The following is a 16,454-nucleotide window of genomic DNA, read 5'->3' as shown; positions in this document are numbered from 1 at the left end:
TGATCTTATATTAGAGGGGAAGAACATGGTTCTGGAATGCTTAGGGCTTATGGCATGCTGGAGCAGCTGTTAGAAGTCCTGAGTAATGCAGGTCTGTGACCTGCTTCTATGGTCAGAACTGTTGCTGCCCAAGTCTGGCAGCCAGAGTCTGGATAGTGAGAATTCATGTAAAGCCAGGATGCAGAAGCATGTGAGCCTGCAACCCAATCTGGGAGGTCAGCTAGTCTGGTATTTGTGGCAGCAAATTACAAGACAGACCCCCATCTCCAAAAAGGTGAAAGGTGAGGAATGACACTCCAAGGTTAGCCTCTGACTTCTGCATGTACCCACGGTGTGTGTGTCCTCACATGCGCATGTACACACACATAGAGAAATCTGAAGAATGCCCAGGCCCTTTATCACACCTTTCTATGTAAGTCTTTATACACACACCCCCCTCTATGTCACCATTATAGGTGTCAGATTCTACTAGAGTGATGAATGTAGAACGAAGTGCAGTTCTGGATTGCATAGGTAAGTTGAAAATGCTTGCATGAACAGGTGAGTTCCAAAACGAGAGCCAGAAGCAGCAGGAATAAACTGGAGACAGGCCCAATTCGATCAGTGTGAAGAAGCAGGGTACTCATGCAATGCCTCTAGGGAGGTTGCCTGGAGTCACCTAGATGGTGACTTCAGGAACTGCCAGACAGAATCCTGGCACTGGACAGGCAAGCCAGAGGTCCTTTCCTGCCTGGCATGCTCTCGCCTCACCTCAGGATCGTACTGTGAGAACATCTTCCCCATTTCCTGTCAGCCAATGCAAGGTCAAGAGGCTGGACCCTCCTGCGCCTAACCCTAAACATCACAGCACCTCAGCCTCTTGTGGGGTGGTGAGCACACAATCTGTAGTTGGTATCATCTATAGAGTGCTGCTTTGTGCCAAGCATGCTACAACTTAGGGTTATGGCTCCTTCCATGCAAGCCCAGTGGAGAGACATCACCTGGTTGCTCTTCTCTGCTTGGTTATTCCTGTTGGAATCTGGAAAGTGGATGTGGCACCCTGTTTCCTCCATCACCTTTTTGATATTGTTGCCACCTTTGCCAATAACATGTGAATGTTCAGTATGGGAAACATCCATCTTCAATGTGACCCGATTGCTCTAGGTGGAAATAAAGTTATCACTTTATGATGCATGAAGAAAGAAAAACCAACTCTCTGCACATGTTGTCCTTTATGCTGCGGGACACTAAGAAGTGACTCCACGGAGACCTTACAGATTTCTCAATAAAACAATTTGACAATTTCCCTGATTAGTAAAACAGCCTCATTTTAAGACAATTTTGTCTATGTCTCTCTCTATATATAAATATGTGTGTGTGCGTGTGTGTGTATAGATAGATGGATGGATGGATGGACGGACAGACGGATGTATTCTTTACCAAGACAATTAAAAAAAAAAAACAAGTCTTGCATGTGCTGTGGAATCACATGGGCTTATCTCAAGGCCCCCACCACTTTCTCCCTTCATCCCAGCATTGAGTAGCCCCTACAGAGACAGGCTTTAAACTTAACATTCACTTACTTTCGTGTCCAAGACAGACATGATCATTTCCTTGGCTTCCTTGACATCCTCTTTCTTTCCAGAAACCTTAATGTGGGGATCTGCAAGAAACCATGCCCGAGGTACATGTGAGACTCTGAGACTTCCTCTAACTTTTAAAATAGATGATGCAATATAAGAAAAAGATATGGAAGGGCTGGAGAGATCACTCAATGTCTAAGGCCTGAGAAGCCAAAGGACTCATGTTTGACTCTCCAGGTCTCACATAAGCCAGACGTACAAGGTGGCACATGCCTCTGGAGTTTGATTACAGTGGCTGGAAACCCTGGTGTACCAACTCTCTCTCTTTAGCATTTAAAAAAAAAAAGGAAGATTTGATAAAAAGCCCACTATCTGTTAGACAGTCTGCACATTATCACTGTAATAAGAACAAGTGCATGGAAAAATACTCAAATTGTGTATTTATCTGTTTTCATTCTTCTTTCTGAGAACTGGATAGGCCATTTAATTTTATTTTTGTAAAATAAATATAGCATATAAATGTAATATAAATATATAATTGTTTTTAAATAAATAAGGCCTCTCTATATAAATTTATTAATTGAGTTCTTGCTATATACTCTAAAGGTTTAAATATAAGAATTTTCTAGTCTACTCTGAAGGCCTCAATACAAAAGTTCATCTAATAAACACTACAGCTTGTGAAATTTGATAGAGGAAACTAAGGGAAAAAGTAGCTGAGTAAGTTGTTCCAGTCTGAGTGACTAAGACACGTCATGTCTTACTGAACTGAATTTTATTGTATTTTAATCTTTTCACAATTTTTATTAACATTTTCCATAATTATAAAAAATATCCCATGGTAATACGCCCCCCCGAACTGAATTTTAAGTAGCACAGCATTTGATCCTTTGACAAATGATGTCTCACATCTCTCCTACAAGACAGTGGTCCAGGGACTGAGGAATGTATAAGGAAGACAAAAGATCCCTGACCACATGCAGACCTCAATGTACAGGGAGGCAATGCTAAGTCCAAGAAATTACTTCATACCTTGAGACACAGGTGTTATGAAAGAGGGTGGAAAGAAAGACCAAAGGGTCCGAAGCGGCAGCTCCGGAGCTGCACATCAGGCTCACTGAGCAAAGAGGTCTGAGTCAAAAGGTAAGTGGCTGTGGTATTTGAATGTGTAACCCCATAGACTCAGGTGTTTTATTAAAATTAAGTTTGTAGCTTTGGCCCCTAGTAGGCAGACCCCTGCTATTGAGGGGGGGTCACTAAGAAAGATCTGAATTCCAGCCCAAAGGGATGCAGAAAGGTTTTGGGCTCTGGGAGTCCTGCTTGCTGCCAGCCATGCCACTGCTTTCGTGGTGCTTGTGGGCTGGTGGTGGTCTCTCTCTGTGTGGAACGATGACTTGGAACCAGCTTCTTCCACCATTAATGGATCTGTAAGCTTGACATAAAGGCTTGTCATCCTGGCAACCAGGAAACTCTCTACTACAGGGGTGAACCATAGTTGACTTAGCTGGCATCTTCTGGGTAGAGGAAGACATCAGAGCACATGCCTCCTTGTGGGGATGCCCTTCGTTCTCCTTCACTGGGTCCCCAAGTCATTCAGCAAGCCGATATTCATATACCTTACGTGTCTGCCTGGTGCAGACGGAAAATATTCTGCAGAAGCATTGGTGATAATGTCAAGTGACAGAGATAATTGTTAGGCCTGCTACCTTAGTTCTTTATGTCCTGAGCAGCACAGAGACAATCAGTGGATGTTTACTGAGAAACTTTCCCAATTCTTACACCTTCTGCCTGAGTCCTTCAGTCCTTTAATGGTGATTTCCAGGATGAGAGGGCTCAGCATTGCCAGATGAGGATTTTACCTAAACTATATTTATTTCCCTGATCCTGTGGTCTCTCTGCCAACACTCCATAGGCCAGGGTCATGATCAACACCATCTGAGCACACAATATTCTGAAAGTGCAATTGGCCAGTGCAGGGGAGAGAGGTGGAGAGATGGGGGGAGAGACGGGAGAAGCCTGTTTCTTAAGGCTCCTGTGGCTTCAGAGTGTAGGAGCGTAGGCCCTCGAGGGACCCTGGCAGCTGTGCCCTTGCTCGGTCTCATGGGGGTCTGGGCTACCACTCCAGCTGTGCCCTGTGGCTGCTCCTGGCCTTAGGCAACTCTCCTCTTTCTACTTTTTAATTTCTCTCTGATAAGAGCCCTGCCACAGAAACATGGGGAAGCTGCTCAAAGCTTCTCAAAATGTCTAAGTGTCGGGAATAGTGTTCAGTTCAGGGGCCTAAAAGCAGAGCCCAAGGGATATCTGTCTCTCTAGTCACACCCTGGGAGAGAGACCATGGTACCACATGCACTGCTCACACTGTGGCTCCTCTGCCTGCTGACAAGGCCCAGGGGGGCTCTGCACAGTGGTCTACTAGATGTCACCACACTTCCCTTAATGCTTTACGATGTCCACAAAAAGTAGCCTTCCCAGGCCATATCTGCACAAAGGGCAATCTACATTCGTAATCTCAGTCTCAGCTGTCATCAACTTAGCTTGTTTTTCTACTGGCTGGCACCAGCATTAGTTCATACCCAAGAACACTTGCTTCCAACATGGTAGGGGAACCCGCTGCTCCTCAGAACACCTCTGCATGCCACAGTCATCCACAGCACTTGCTAAAATGATACAATACAGGTTCCCAGAAGACCTGTGACTAGCATTTTATAGTTTTATCAATAGGATTTTTAAATCAGTACTACGAAATAGAAGATTAAACCACGTGAGAATGTTAAGTGTAATCTCTGTTATTGGCACATACATGTGAAAAAGTGCTTCCATTGAACATAAGCCCATTTATACACACATAGCATGTTAACCCATAAACCTATTACTTTACAAGTTGGACAATCATATTAAAATTCCTATGTATCTGCATTTGCAGAAGAAATGCAATCTCTGTTTTTTCATTCAGGGACAGTTTGATTGTCTACCCTTTCTCCATCAACAGAACAAGCAAAATTAAAAAGAAAAAAAAAAAAAAACCCACCACCCAGCAAAATCAAATACATCATTTTAGGTGAAAGAGCTCTATCTAGTGGTCATGAAACAAACTGCCAATAAACAGAGGCATGTGTGTGCACATGGTCAGTCACCAACACCTGATATCAAGCTGTCTCTAGGAGCTGAAACTATTTTTTGTGTGTGGGTGGAAAGTGGTTTAATAAGGATAGAGAAAAATAAACATGAGAAAATTCTGGTTCAACTGCTAAGACCCCAGCCCTGCCTTTAATGGCATTTAGAGGATGCATGCTTTAATTCCAAATTGAATTCCATTCATTGCAATCCCCAAGGTACAAGATGGTCTGTAGTAGGGGTTTAGTAACTTTATGAGATCAAAGTGCGAATTACAATGATAAAGAAAAAACAATAAAATATTATCCAGGAAGCATCAGGAGATGCTGAGACATATTGAAAAAGCTTGTCCCTTCCCCCTCCTTAACATTAATTACTTTGAAGGAAAACTCCAATGTAGGTCTGACAATTGGGGCACATTTACTCTAAAGATAACGGCATGGCTTTTTGACAGACCCTCAAAACCTCTGAGCACAGTGATCGGGTCTAGCCTGGTTACACAGCAGCCTTGCTGTCAGACAGGCCACTCGCAGTGCTCTATGGACTCCGGAGCCAACGCCCAGGTTGCAGGAAATGTCCAAACACCTAAGAAGGCTACAAGAAGAGGCAGCTCCTCGTCAAGACGACCACTTGCCCTCCACCTCCTAGAGTCAAGATAAAAGCAGAGCACTGTCACATTTGTCTGCAGTGTGCGTTCTCCCACCCCTACGTCTCACGCCCCTCAGGTGCTCTGTCCCCTATGGAAGGAGGAGAGTAGACGGCTACCAACCCTAAGTAAAATATAGCTGTGATGAGCACATAGAGAATATCTACTCCTTAAGTGTAATTCTGTATGTAATATTCTGTATGTGTGGATCATCACAGAAATAAAACATGCCTATTTTATGAAACTGAGAATTTTATAAAAAGGTTCCTATGGCTTCCGGCTGGGAATCCATAACCACTTCCTAAGGCAACAGTGGTTTTCTAAGAACACCTGCTGAAATCATATTTTCAATAAAAGTAAATATTTTAAAGAGCTGAGTTGTTTTCATGAGCCTGGGTGCAGTTTTATTATGGTTTTAAGTAGACTGTTTCTTGGTACTCTGGTGTCTACCATTTGGGTTTATATCCCTGCAAACATCCCCACCCCTAAAAGCATGAATGGACATTTTACTGCCTGCTATTCTTGTCCTCGAGGCTGGAGCACCTTTTCTATTCATTACTTTGCCATAGAAAAGCCCAAAGAGCATACTTACATCAGAGGGAAACGAAGTGTATGTGCATGTGTATGCACACGTGTGTAGTATGTGGGGGGGGTGTATGTGCTTGTGTATATGTGTGTTCATCATGCTATGGAAAGTTAACTGCTGACTTAACCACCTACTTGGCTGAGTCCACTCCTTCCACTAATAGCACCCAAGTAAAAGCCATCTTTTTCAAGTTTCACTGTATGTACAGACAAAGATCCAAAATCCTGACCTAAAATCAGGAGGCTTTGTAGATTTTATATATATATATATCTCCAAAACTAACCAAGTAGCCTTGGGGTCCATAAAAAAACATCGGTGGGGAAAGATGGGTGAGAATCAGCTAATACAAACTGTATTTGAAAATGTCAGAGACAGCTGGAGAGATGGCTTTGTTAACCACAAAGCTCAAAGGTGCTTGCTTGAAAATGTCAGGATGAATGAAATTTAATCTGTGTGCCAATGAAAAAAAAAATTAAAAAAAAACAGTGAAAAGAAGAATTACTTTCTCCTGGCTCATCAGGGTCCATCCATTTTGGTTTCATTTAATTTCTTCTTGAAACATGTCATTCGCTGTATTTGTCTAACCAAGAGGGACATTAGCTGGGCCCAGGCAGTCACAAGTGGTTGGTGTGGACAGGCAGAGGAACAGCCTTCCAACTCCTCTGCAGTCGCTTGCTACAATCACATCCAAGTGATTCTTAGGTACTCATAGCTTTCTTTCCTTTTCTTTTCTTTTTAATTAGGCTGAGCATCTGTTATCTGAAATACTTAGGACTAAGTGTTTCATCCCCCCAAGATTTTGGGATATCTGCAGATACGTTATGACATGCCTTAGACACTAGATCCAATCCTAAACACAAAACTCATTTGTTTCATGCCCCCCACACCAGCGTGATGCGGGCTCTCCACACTACTCCTAGCTCACGTGTCTTTGCAGTCACCACTGAGGTCGGCTATGGCATGTACACTTGTGGCATCAGATAATCAATGACAATGCTCTGGATTTGGGAGCATGCCAGATTTTCAATTTCCAACCTCCAAACTCAATCTGTGCAAGCAAGGCTGAGTCCTTGGGCTTGAGATTTTAGTGCAACACTCAATTTATATCAGGTTTCACAAAAAAGCCCCAGATCTCTGAAGGGCATCTCATTGGCTGGTCATCCACGGAAAGGTCAGGAACGGCCAGCACATATCACACAGAATGACTCTGCAATCTGCCAGGTTTCCTCACAGGCAACCCCACATGAGCCACAAACAAATTCTGTCACCTTGCAAGAGATGCTGAGACTCTGAAAAACTGTTTCTTAAAAGAAGACAAGAGCGAGGGAGAGAGAAAAGAGAACGAGCAAAGAAGAGGAAAAAATTGTTGCGATGATCAGAGCAAGCCAAATCCTAACCACTAGTCTCTAGGGAAGGCATACTGCCACGCTTAGGGTCTGTTCTGCAATCCCCCTCCCAGGCTCGCATTCTTACTGCTTGAGCCCAAGCTGATGGTATTGTTTGGAGAGGTTCTGGAAACTTTAGGAAGTAGGAGAAACGGGCCACTGGGGTTAGGACCTTGGAAATAGAACAGTGTTGCCCCTTCTTGGAAGCTCTTTCTTCCCTTGTAAACTGTGATGGGAATAGCTGTCTTCTTCCAGGCCCTCCAGACATGATGTCCCCACAGACTGAGTGGTCTGAAACTGTAGACCAAAAATCACTCTTTCCTCCATTAACTTGTTCCTGACACATATTTGGGTCCTAGTGACACAAAAGAACACCTGATCTGATTCCTGCTGTCCTTCCTTAGGCATCTTCTTGGATGTAAAGTAGTAATAGAAGGTTCTTCAACTTCCCAGATTAACTTTATTTTGCAGTTTGGGGTCATCTCATTATAAGTTCACCTGAACTCTAAAATGTTTCCAAGAACCTTAAGTTGTGGGACCGTTAGAGTAAGTGTCTGACATGCAGCTCTGCTTCTAAGAAAAGGGCAGCCTCGCCACATTGGGACAATTGACAGCTGGCTTCAGGGATGACATCCTGGCCCTTCCTTCTGTTCTGAGTGTCCTGAGAATGTGTGATTCTGCATCAAAATAGAAGGAAAGAAGTGTTTACCCACTTCTATTTTCTGAAAAATGTGCTTTTAGTCACAAAATACACTCCAACTCCATGTGCACACGAGATTCTGCTTCAATGTTGACTTGAGCCAAGTCACAGCTTGGAATTAGATGCCATCCTCTTGTCTGCTGTTTTGATCACTTTCCCTGAACGCTGGCAAGTCACTTTAGTGATCAGCAGTTGGTAAGTCACTTTCGTTGCCAACTCATAGGCAACCAGCCACTGCCCACATTTCACTGTGAAGCAAGTAAGTTAGTTTTTCTTTGTGGCTCTTGAGAAATGGCTTTTTTGTTTTTAAGCAAGATGTTAACATAAGGTGAGGAGCAAGCCAATAACCTATGTCTTAAATGAAGATATGAATATTAACAAGAGGTGGAGAATGTATGGGTCGACCTGAGTGGACAGAAATTTTCAAAGGACAAAACAAGAGCACAAAAAGCCAGGGCACTTTGTGCTTCTTCTGTAGCCAGTAATACAGGTTCCAGATTCATTAAGGAATGCCAATAAATTGAGTTAGTGTACCAGGTCAGAGTATATTCCTCAGGGGTTAGTAAAGGAAGAGCCCAAGCTCTGTGTACCCAAGGAAGAATGTTGGTGTGAGGCTGCAAGGTCACTGAGAAACCCTACTGGAGCTGAGCTGAAAACTTCCTCCATGTAGACCAGCTGACACAAAGCTGGAAAAAGCTACACTGCATGCAGTACAGTGGCAGAAAGAGAAATCACCAGTGAAGATACCCAACAGTGAACACTGCAAGCCTTATATTTGGCCAGCCAGGCCAAATAAGCCAACTGGTGCAATAGTGGCACATCAGTTATGAGGGAAACCAACTACCTCTAATTTGACTGGAGGCCCCTCCCCAAGGGAGGGAATATATCCCTGATACTGAAAACCTACAACAGAGGTAGTCATAAGCCCTAGGGGTGTAACGTCTGCTGCTGTCTAGCTAAAAGTATATACTATGCTCACCAAACTGCCCAGTAAGCATTTCACTTAATGTTCATTCCCATATATTAATGCTATTCTCACTTTTAGTTACAGAAATTTCTCTTTTAAGATGGCAGTGACCTTGGGATGACTCAGAAGGCACCATGGAGCTGAGAAGTGACAGAGGAGTGCTTAGCACTGAAACATCTCTATCACATCTTCCATGGCTGAGGGTCCATTGCAAAAGAGGTGGAGGAAAGAATGTAAGAGACAAAGGAAGGGGAGGACCCCTTACAGTGTGCTCCTCCAGACACAAAATGGCCTGGATATCTATGAACTCACCACAGTGCCTGATACTACCTACACAGACCATCATTAATAGGAAGAAAAGAATATGGCATCAAAATAAAAAAGAGTGATTGAGAGGTGGAGGGGATATGATGGAGAATGGAGTTTCAAAGGGGAAAGTGAGGGAGGGAGGGAGGGAATTACTATGGGAAACTGTTTACAATTATGGAAGTTGTCAATAAAAAAATTAAAAAAGAATATTGGTGTGAAGCTACAACCTAGAACACATCTGTGATGAAAAAAAGCACAAACAAGAGGTATGAGGATTACAATGAGTTCAAAGTCAGCCTGAGCTACAGCTTGAGTCCCAGGTCACCCTGGGCTAGAGTGTGAACTTACCTCAGAAAAAAATGGGGGAGGAGGGCTGGAGAGATGGTTTAGTAGTTAAGCATTTCCTGTGTAAGCATGAGGGTCTGAGGGACTGCCCAATTTCAAAAATCCAGTTCCCACATAAGCAGTGAGCATGGTCATGTGTGCCTGTACAGGTCATGTGCCCATGGGGTAGCAGGGGCCTGGGAACCACTGAAAACTGGGGGAGGGGGAGAGAAAAAAAAACAAAAATAGGGCTGGAAAGATTGCTCAGTGGTTAAAGTGCTTGCTTTCAAAGCCTAAGGACCCAGGTTCAATTTCCTTGTACCCATGTAAAATCAGATGCACAGAATGGCACATGTGTCTGTAATTTTTTCTGTGGCTAGAGATCCTGGCATGCCCATTCTCTGTCTCCTATAAGTAAATAAATAAATATCATGTGGTTACTTCCCATAAAAGCAAACACTCCAAACAGTTCAGGGCTGCATTCTGAGATCCCGAACTCTGGGAAGCAGACTGCTGCACCAGTTTTCTTCTTTTTCTTTCTTTTTACCCAGTAAAACTTTGCCTCACCAAAAAAATTAAATAAATAAAATAAAATAAAAAGCTCTAGGATCAATAAAAAACTTGCTCATATAACTATAGGTGAAAGAGTGATAAAATGGAATACTAATGTTTCACTCTGGCAGCTCAATCTGCTGCTACTGAGTACATGGGCATATACATGTACATATACCAAGCATACATACATCTACACACCACATATCACATTACATACACAAACAAAAAATAAAAAAACTAAAAATTTAAAAGGGAAGAAAGTACAAACCCACCTGCTGTAGCTGCTCTCTAACCTTAACCAAATATAATGCATGCAATCATCTTTACTTACCTTGTTTTAAGTATATATTTTTTATTTTTATTTATTTGGGAGAGCAAGAAAGGAGGGGGAAGAATGAATGAATACATTAAGGCCTCCAGCTGTTGCAAGTGAATTCCAGGCACATGTGCCCCCTTGCGCATCTTGCTTATGTGGGTCCTGGGGAATCAAACCTAGGTCCTTGTGTTTTGCAGGCAAGCACCTGAACTGCTAAGCCATCCCTCTAGGCCCTTTACTTTGTTTTAAAACAGAGAACAAAAGAGGATCTCCTTAGTAGCTAACAGAGGACAGACATCAAGTAGTGCAAAATGAATATACTTTAGATGAAAACACCTAGTTTTCATAAGAATCTTGTCCCCTTCTGGTATCTATAATCTGTCTACATATTGTGCAACCCGTGTTAAGCTCCTGTCAAAATTCTGTTTGGCAGAATGAAATTTAATATGTAACAGATAAAGTCTCTTCTTGACATGACAGTGACATGAGTCCATCAGATGACAGAAAGGGAAACAACTTCCTGGAACTTCTCAGCTCTATTGTTTGGCCATGATTGGGGATGAGATGTCGTAGTGTTGAATCCTGCAGGTAAGTTCTGGCTGAAAAGAAGAAAGTGGGCGGTACATCCACATACCAAGATGACGTCCTTCATTGGTTAGGTAGGGAAAAGCTACCAGCCTGGGAGAACCCCAAAGTAGCTGGAGAATAAGCAAGACCTGCCTCCCTACATTATCAGAAATAAGGATTTTAAATACCATGGCACTGTACTATTCTAATTGTTGCCTGCTGAAACTTTAACAGAAAACAAGGCATAAAAAAGGACAGACAGTGGAAATTGCACACATGCTTCTTTTCTGTTCAGATTCCCTCATGACTCATCAAAGTTGTTTATTTCATCAGAAGTAGAGTTATAGAGACTCAGCAAAAACCTAGAAATAATCTCAGAACATAACAATGAAATGCAAGCAAAGTATGAGGCAAAGTCAAGGCACACTAGAAGAAATAATCAGAACCAGATGTATTAAGGAGTGTGAGAAATGAAAAAGGAGAAGCTATCTTATCTTATAAGCACTTGCTTTATGCAGTGTCAAGTAAACTAGAGTTTAACCTCAGAGTTCAGTGCAGGTAAAAGTAGGCAGTCCAAAGCACAAGCCAAGTTTCAGAGCAGAGGCTCGGGGGGGTGGATGAAGAAAGCCAAAAGGCCTGAGTCTCTCAGTGTCCTGCTGTCTGCTGGCCCTGAGATTCATATTCCAGAGATAAGGATGAGGACCCTATGAAACAGGCAGAGAGAGTGCACCAAGAGGAAATCAGAATCATCTGGGGGTAGGGGTTGTATATGTCGCATATAGCCATTCTGCGGTGTTAGGGTAGTGCTAGGTGATGGCAAGGGGGACATGAACATTCCTATGTGCGTAAGGACGGCAACTCTGGTGAGGGTACATCACATGACTCAAAAAAGAGGCCCCAGATGAGAAGGCGCACGGAAAAGAGAAAAACTGAACACTGGCCCTCTAGAATGAACACAGAATCCTAGTATGACCCTCAGTGGTCCTTCTGATACATGGAAAGGAAGTGAAGTGGGAACACAGGAACATGCCAGGAAAAAGCCTTCCCAGGAAGCTGTGCTCAGATAAAGGCAAGTTATGCAAGAATTCTAGGAGCCAGAAATGACTAATCTTCGTTCTTTCTCCAAGGAAAACCAGCGATCACAGTGAACACGACAGGCCCCAGAGGCACTGCCTGCCGTCTGAATCCAGAGTTCTGTCATCCACAGCCAGGGAAAATGGTTCTTCATAAGAGCTGGGACTATTCAAAAAACTAACGTACAACCACTGCTTGCCTTTACAGAAGACACCACCATGCTCTTATGGATTCACACATGAAGGCTAGAGCTATAGCTCAGTGGTAGAGCACTTGCCTAGTATGCCTGAAACCCTTTGGTCAATCCGCAGCATTGCAAAAAGAAAAGCAGTAAATAGCTGGGTGTGGGGCTCATACCTATCAAGACAGAATTTATGGGGTAGAGTCGAGACAATGAGGAGTTGAAGGTCACTGTGGCGTTTTGAACATAAAATGTCTCCCATAGCCTCCTAGGAGATGTGGGCAGGTGGAACCTTTGGGAGGTGGATCTTGCTGGAGGAGGCGTGTCACTGCGCAAAAGCTCCCAGGTTTATTAGTCCAGCTGGTTGTTAACAAGTCAGCTTGCTTCTCTTGCTGCGCGCTCTCTCTCTCGCTTGCTCACTCACTCATTGGTACTGTATGAAGTGGTGAACCGCTTGTCATACTTTGTCCACCATGATGAACTTCTGGAAACTGTGAACCTGAAATAAGCCCTTTCCTCACAGAAGCTGCTCTGGTCAGGTGTTTTGTCCCAACAATGGGAAGGTGACTGCTGTGGCCATTCTCAGTGACATAGTGAGTTTGAAGTCAGCCTGAGCTGACTAAGATGACCCTATCTTAAACAAAAGAGATCAAGCCAAACAGCAACAACAAAGGGTTCACACACAGGAGACCAGGAAAGCACTATCAGTGCAGAGGTAGCCAGCGCAGACCACAAAGATGAACTCCCCATGTTTGACCCACTAAAGGAAATGAGAAAACAAAAAAGTGGCATTTTACAGAGACATTCAAGGCAAAATTAGAAGAGACTTGTAGGAAACAAACAGCAAACATCTTAGAATTGAGATCTAAACACAACCAAAGCTCATCTCCTCTTGCATTATTTCTGTAAGATCTAGTGAGAGAGTTTTACTACCACAAAGAGGAGCTGGGAAGGGGTTCACCTGACTGTTAAAGGCTGTGTTTCAAGTTTGCTCATGATCTCAAGAAGTGTCAAAATTTCTGCCAAAATTAAAAGTGCGTGGGGCTGAGGAGATGGCTCAGCCATGAAAGGTGCTGTTTTGCAAAGCATCTCAGCTAGGGTCCAATTTCTTAGTACCCACTAAAGCCAGCTGCAAAAAGTGGCATAATCATGTAAACTGGGACTGCCATGGTAAGAGACCCTGGCGCGCGCGCACACACACACACACACACACACACACACACACACACACACAGAAAAATTTTTAAAATTTAAAGTACCAAAAATTGGGCAAATGGCCCTTAAAGAAAATTACCCTTTGGAAAATGCTTACCTGACCATTTTTCTACCTGTTCACACTTTCTACAGCTAAATGCTAGTTGTGCTCTCCTCCTCTGTCATGAAGACATATTCTGGCAACAGTCTCACACCATCTCTCTCTGGTGGTGGATTACTTATGAATCTCACGCCCTGGGGCCACTGATCCCTCTCAGGAGGACCCAGTGGTCTTAATCTTGGGCAATGTTATCTTCCAAGAAGTGATTCAAAATGGTACTGGAAGAGCACTGACCTGTAACTCCCAATACCAACATGTGGCTATCATCCGCAATGAGCTCTTGATCAGAGAGATCTACAAGGTTTCCCAAGAGAAGACAGATTTCTGTCAGAGTACTTGATTACACAAGAAGCTAGTGGTAAGACCCTACTGCTGAAGACACCATATGTTGTTGGTAAGGAACATGGAGTGATCTGGCTGGAATCTGGAAGAGAGTCAGTCCCAAGACAGTTAGCTTGTCTAGTGCCAGAAGGTTCCATATGAGTGACTGGGGGAAAATGACCAACATCTGTCCAAGCAATTCGTGGCCTAAGCTACTCAGCAGCAAACAATCTGATGTGATGCTCATCCAATTGCAATAGTGGTGCACAGACATGGTGGGAAGCCAACTGCTAACTGATCTGCTCAGTGGAATGGAACCCATCTGGAGATGGGAAACAAGTCAGAATCATATGCAAAAATGAGCCTGTTCTCCATTATCAAGCTCCCACCAATCGTGGGCTACAAGAGGGCCTACACCTGTTAAATTCTGTTAAAAAAACAAACAAACAATGGTTATCCCATTTGTCTGGTGCTAATTTTATTCTCCATTGGAGAATTTCCTTCTTTTATTCATATGAATGCAGATCCTAAGGACAGAACCAGCCCATCATACCTCAAAAGGGCCCCAGCTGAAACTAAGAGTAACTGGGGAAATGAGCAAGAGTGCTGCTTTCTTGGTGAACCTGGTACCAGCCCAAGGGTGAAGGAGATAGACACAGAGAACAATCAACTCCTACCAAACCAGATATCCAGAGACACAGAGGCTCCCAAGACCTCAGCACTGAAGTAGACCTAAAATGAACCCAACATGGTTCAGGGAAATTTACGGAAGAGGGGGCGGAAACAATTTCAGAGCCACATGTTGGGTCATGATACACAGAGACATTGCCTGCTACCCATAACTAATGGCTAACCTCACAATGCATGACCTATATTCCCCAACAAGGAGGGTCCCTGTGGAGGGGGGCGAACAGGGAGGAGGCTAACAATGGTATCAACATGGCTGTATAAAAAAATAAAAATGGTACTTGAAGCCTAAACATTCTTAGTCAGGATTAACCACACACTTACTCCACAATAGCATGCCTGCTTAAATATCTGAAAAATAATAGTTTTACATTTTCCAAAACTTGCTGTTCTTGTAAGAGCAAGAAAGCCTTCCTAGAAGCTATGGAAAATTAACCTCACCTGCTAGCAGGGACCAATTAGTTCTCTGACTGCTAACAAGAATGATGTTCTTTGGTAATAATTCTCCCTCAAAAAGAACTTTCAGGAACCAAGACAAAAACACTAATGACCCCACAGGAAAATGAGGGGAGGATATGAAAATATAATTCAACAGAAAGATGGTAAATAAATATAAGAAAAGTTCAACATGAGTCACTATGGACAGAATTCAACATGTATTTTTAAGTTGCAAAGCCAGCAAAGAAATAACTTCTAACATATTCTTGCTGAAAACGAATGCTGGTGTAATTGAGAAATATTAATGAAGGACCCTAGTGTCATAACTGGCTTTTAAAGGTATATATGGAATAAGAGGGGGGAAAGTAAAAGAACCAGATTAATAGTAATTATGTCTAAGTAACTGAATCATAGGTAATTCATATTTCATTTTTCTGCCTCAAGCACTTCTGTCCTTTCCATCATAAACATTTACAACATACAAAAAAAAACTCAAGACCATCTGCATTGGTAAAATTAGAGATGGCCATTCCCACAAATTACATACTTTAAACAAAAATCCATTTGAGTCAAAACTTTTTATTTTCCAACTTCAATGCTGCAAGAAGAATTCCTTTAAAAACTGAGCCCTTTAAATGTTAACAGTAGGGACAAAGGCTTTCCCAGAGAGACAGAAAAGTTCCTACTTTCTCATGCAACACTCAGCAACAGGCTTTTTGCCATCAAAGTCTCGACTTTATCGCTTGGTATTTGTGGTGCCATTACTCTTAATGTTTCCCTAACACACTTTGGCTATGGATACCGAATCCCCAGTGAAATTGGGACGAAAATCCCCGACGGTAGGGTTAGCGCCCCTGAAGAGCTGGGCTGGAACAGTGCGCGCAGACTTGGTGAAGACCATATGTTTACGGCCACCGGGAGCTGAGCCTGGAATTCTTTCAAACGTTCACGGCCATGTCTCTTTGTCTTCAGTAATCATTTCCACAGTAAGTGAAACAAGGGAAATTTTGATGGTAAGGGCAAAATGTTCTTTCTTTAAAGAATTTTCCAACCCTTTCCTTGCTTGTCCTCCACACAAGGCCATTTACAAGAGCAGTGTTTAACCATGTCTGAAAGCCACCTACAAATGCAAGCAAACAACAGCCTCAGATGCAGCATTTTCAGAACAAGAGTCTCTTTGGAATGTGACTGAAAAGATCATGCATTTGCCTTCTTAGCAGAGTAGTCACTGAGGTGACAATGGCACCTAGTTAATGCTTTCTCTGTCCTCAGGTTGTCTGGGCCCCACTCTGCTCTGCTTTATCCTGGGAGGTGGGTTCCCCTCTGGAAGGAGCGGTGGCTGTGTGTCTACAATTCCAGCGAAGAGTCCTTCCCTGGGCTCCCACATCCCATGTCTCCCACTTGTCC

At 43.1% G+C, this 16,454-nt stretch overlaps 1 protein-coding gene across 3 annotated transcripts in view; it reads right to left on the bottom strand.

Moving 5' to 3' along the window:
• Bicc1 (BicC family RNA binding protein 1) overlaps positions 1-16,454 on the bottom strand; it is a 279,635-nt gene that overhangs the window by 33,202 nt on the left and 229,979 nt on the right. For all 3 annotated transcript variants that reach the window (XM_012948611.2, XM_045137183.1, XM_045137184.1), the window contains exons 4-5: positions 1,563-1,642; positions 981-1,139 (exon numbers count right to left, since the gene is read on the bottom strand). In XM_012948611.2, coding sequence (XP_012804065.2) covers positions 981-1,139; positions 1,563-1,642 — 239 coding nt within the window. The remainder of the gene's footprint in view (positions 1-980; positions 1,140-1,562; positions 1,643-16,454) is intronic.

Source organism: Jaculus jaculus, chromosome 18 (genome assembly GCF_020740685.1).
Source record: "Jaculus jaculus isolate mJacJac1 chromosome 18, mJacJac1.mat.Y.cur, whole genome shotgun sequence".
In the NCBI taxonomy this organism is placed as follows: domain Eukaryota; kingdom Metazoa; phylum Chordata; class Mammalia; order Rodentia; family Dipodidae; genus Jaculus; species Jaculus jaculus.
Note: the sequence above shows the minus strand (reverse complement) of the source record. Positions and strands in the feature narration are given on the sequence as shown.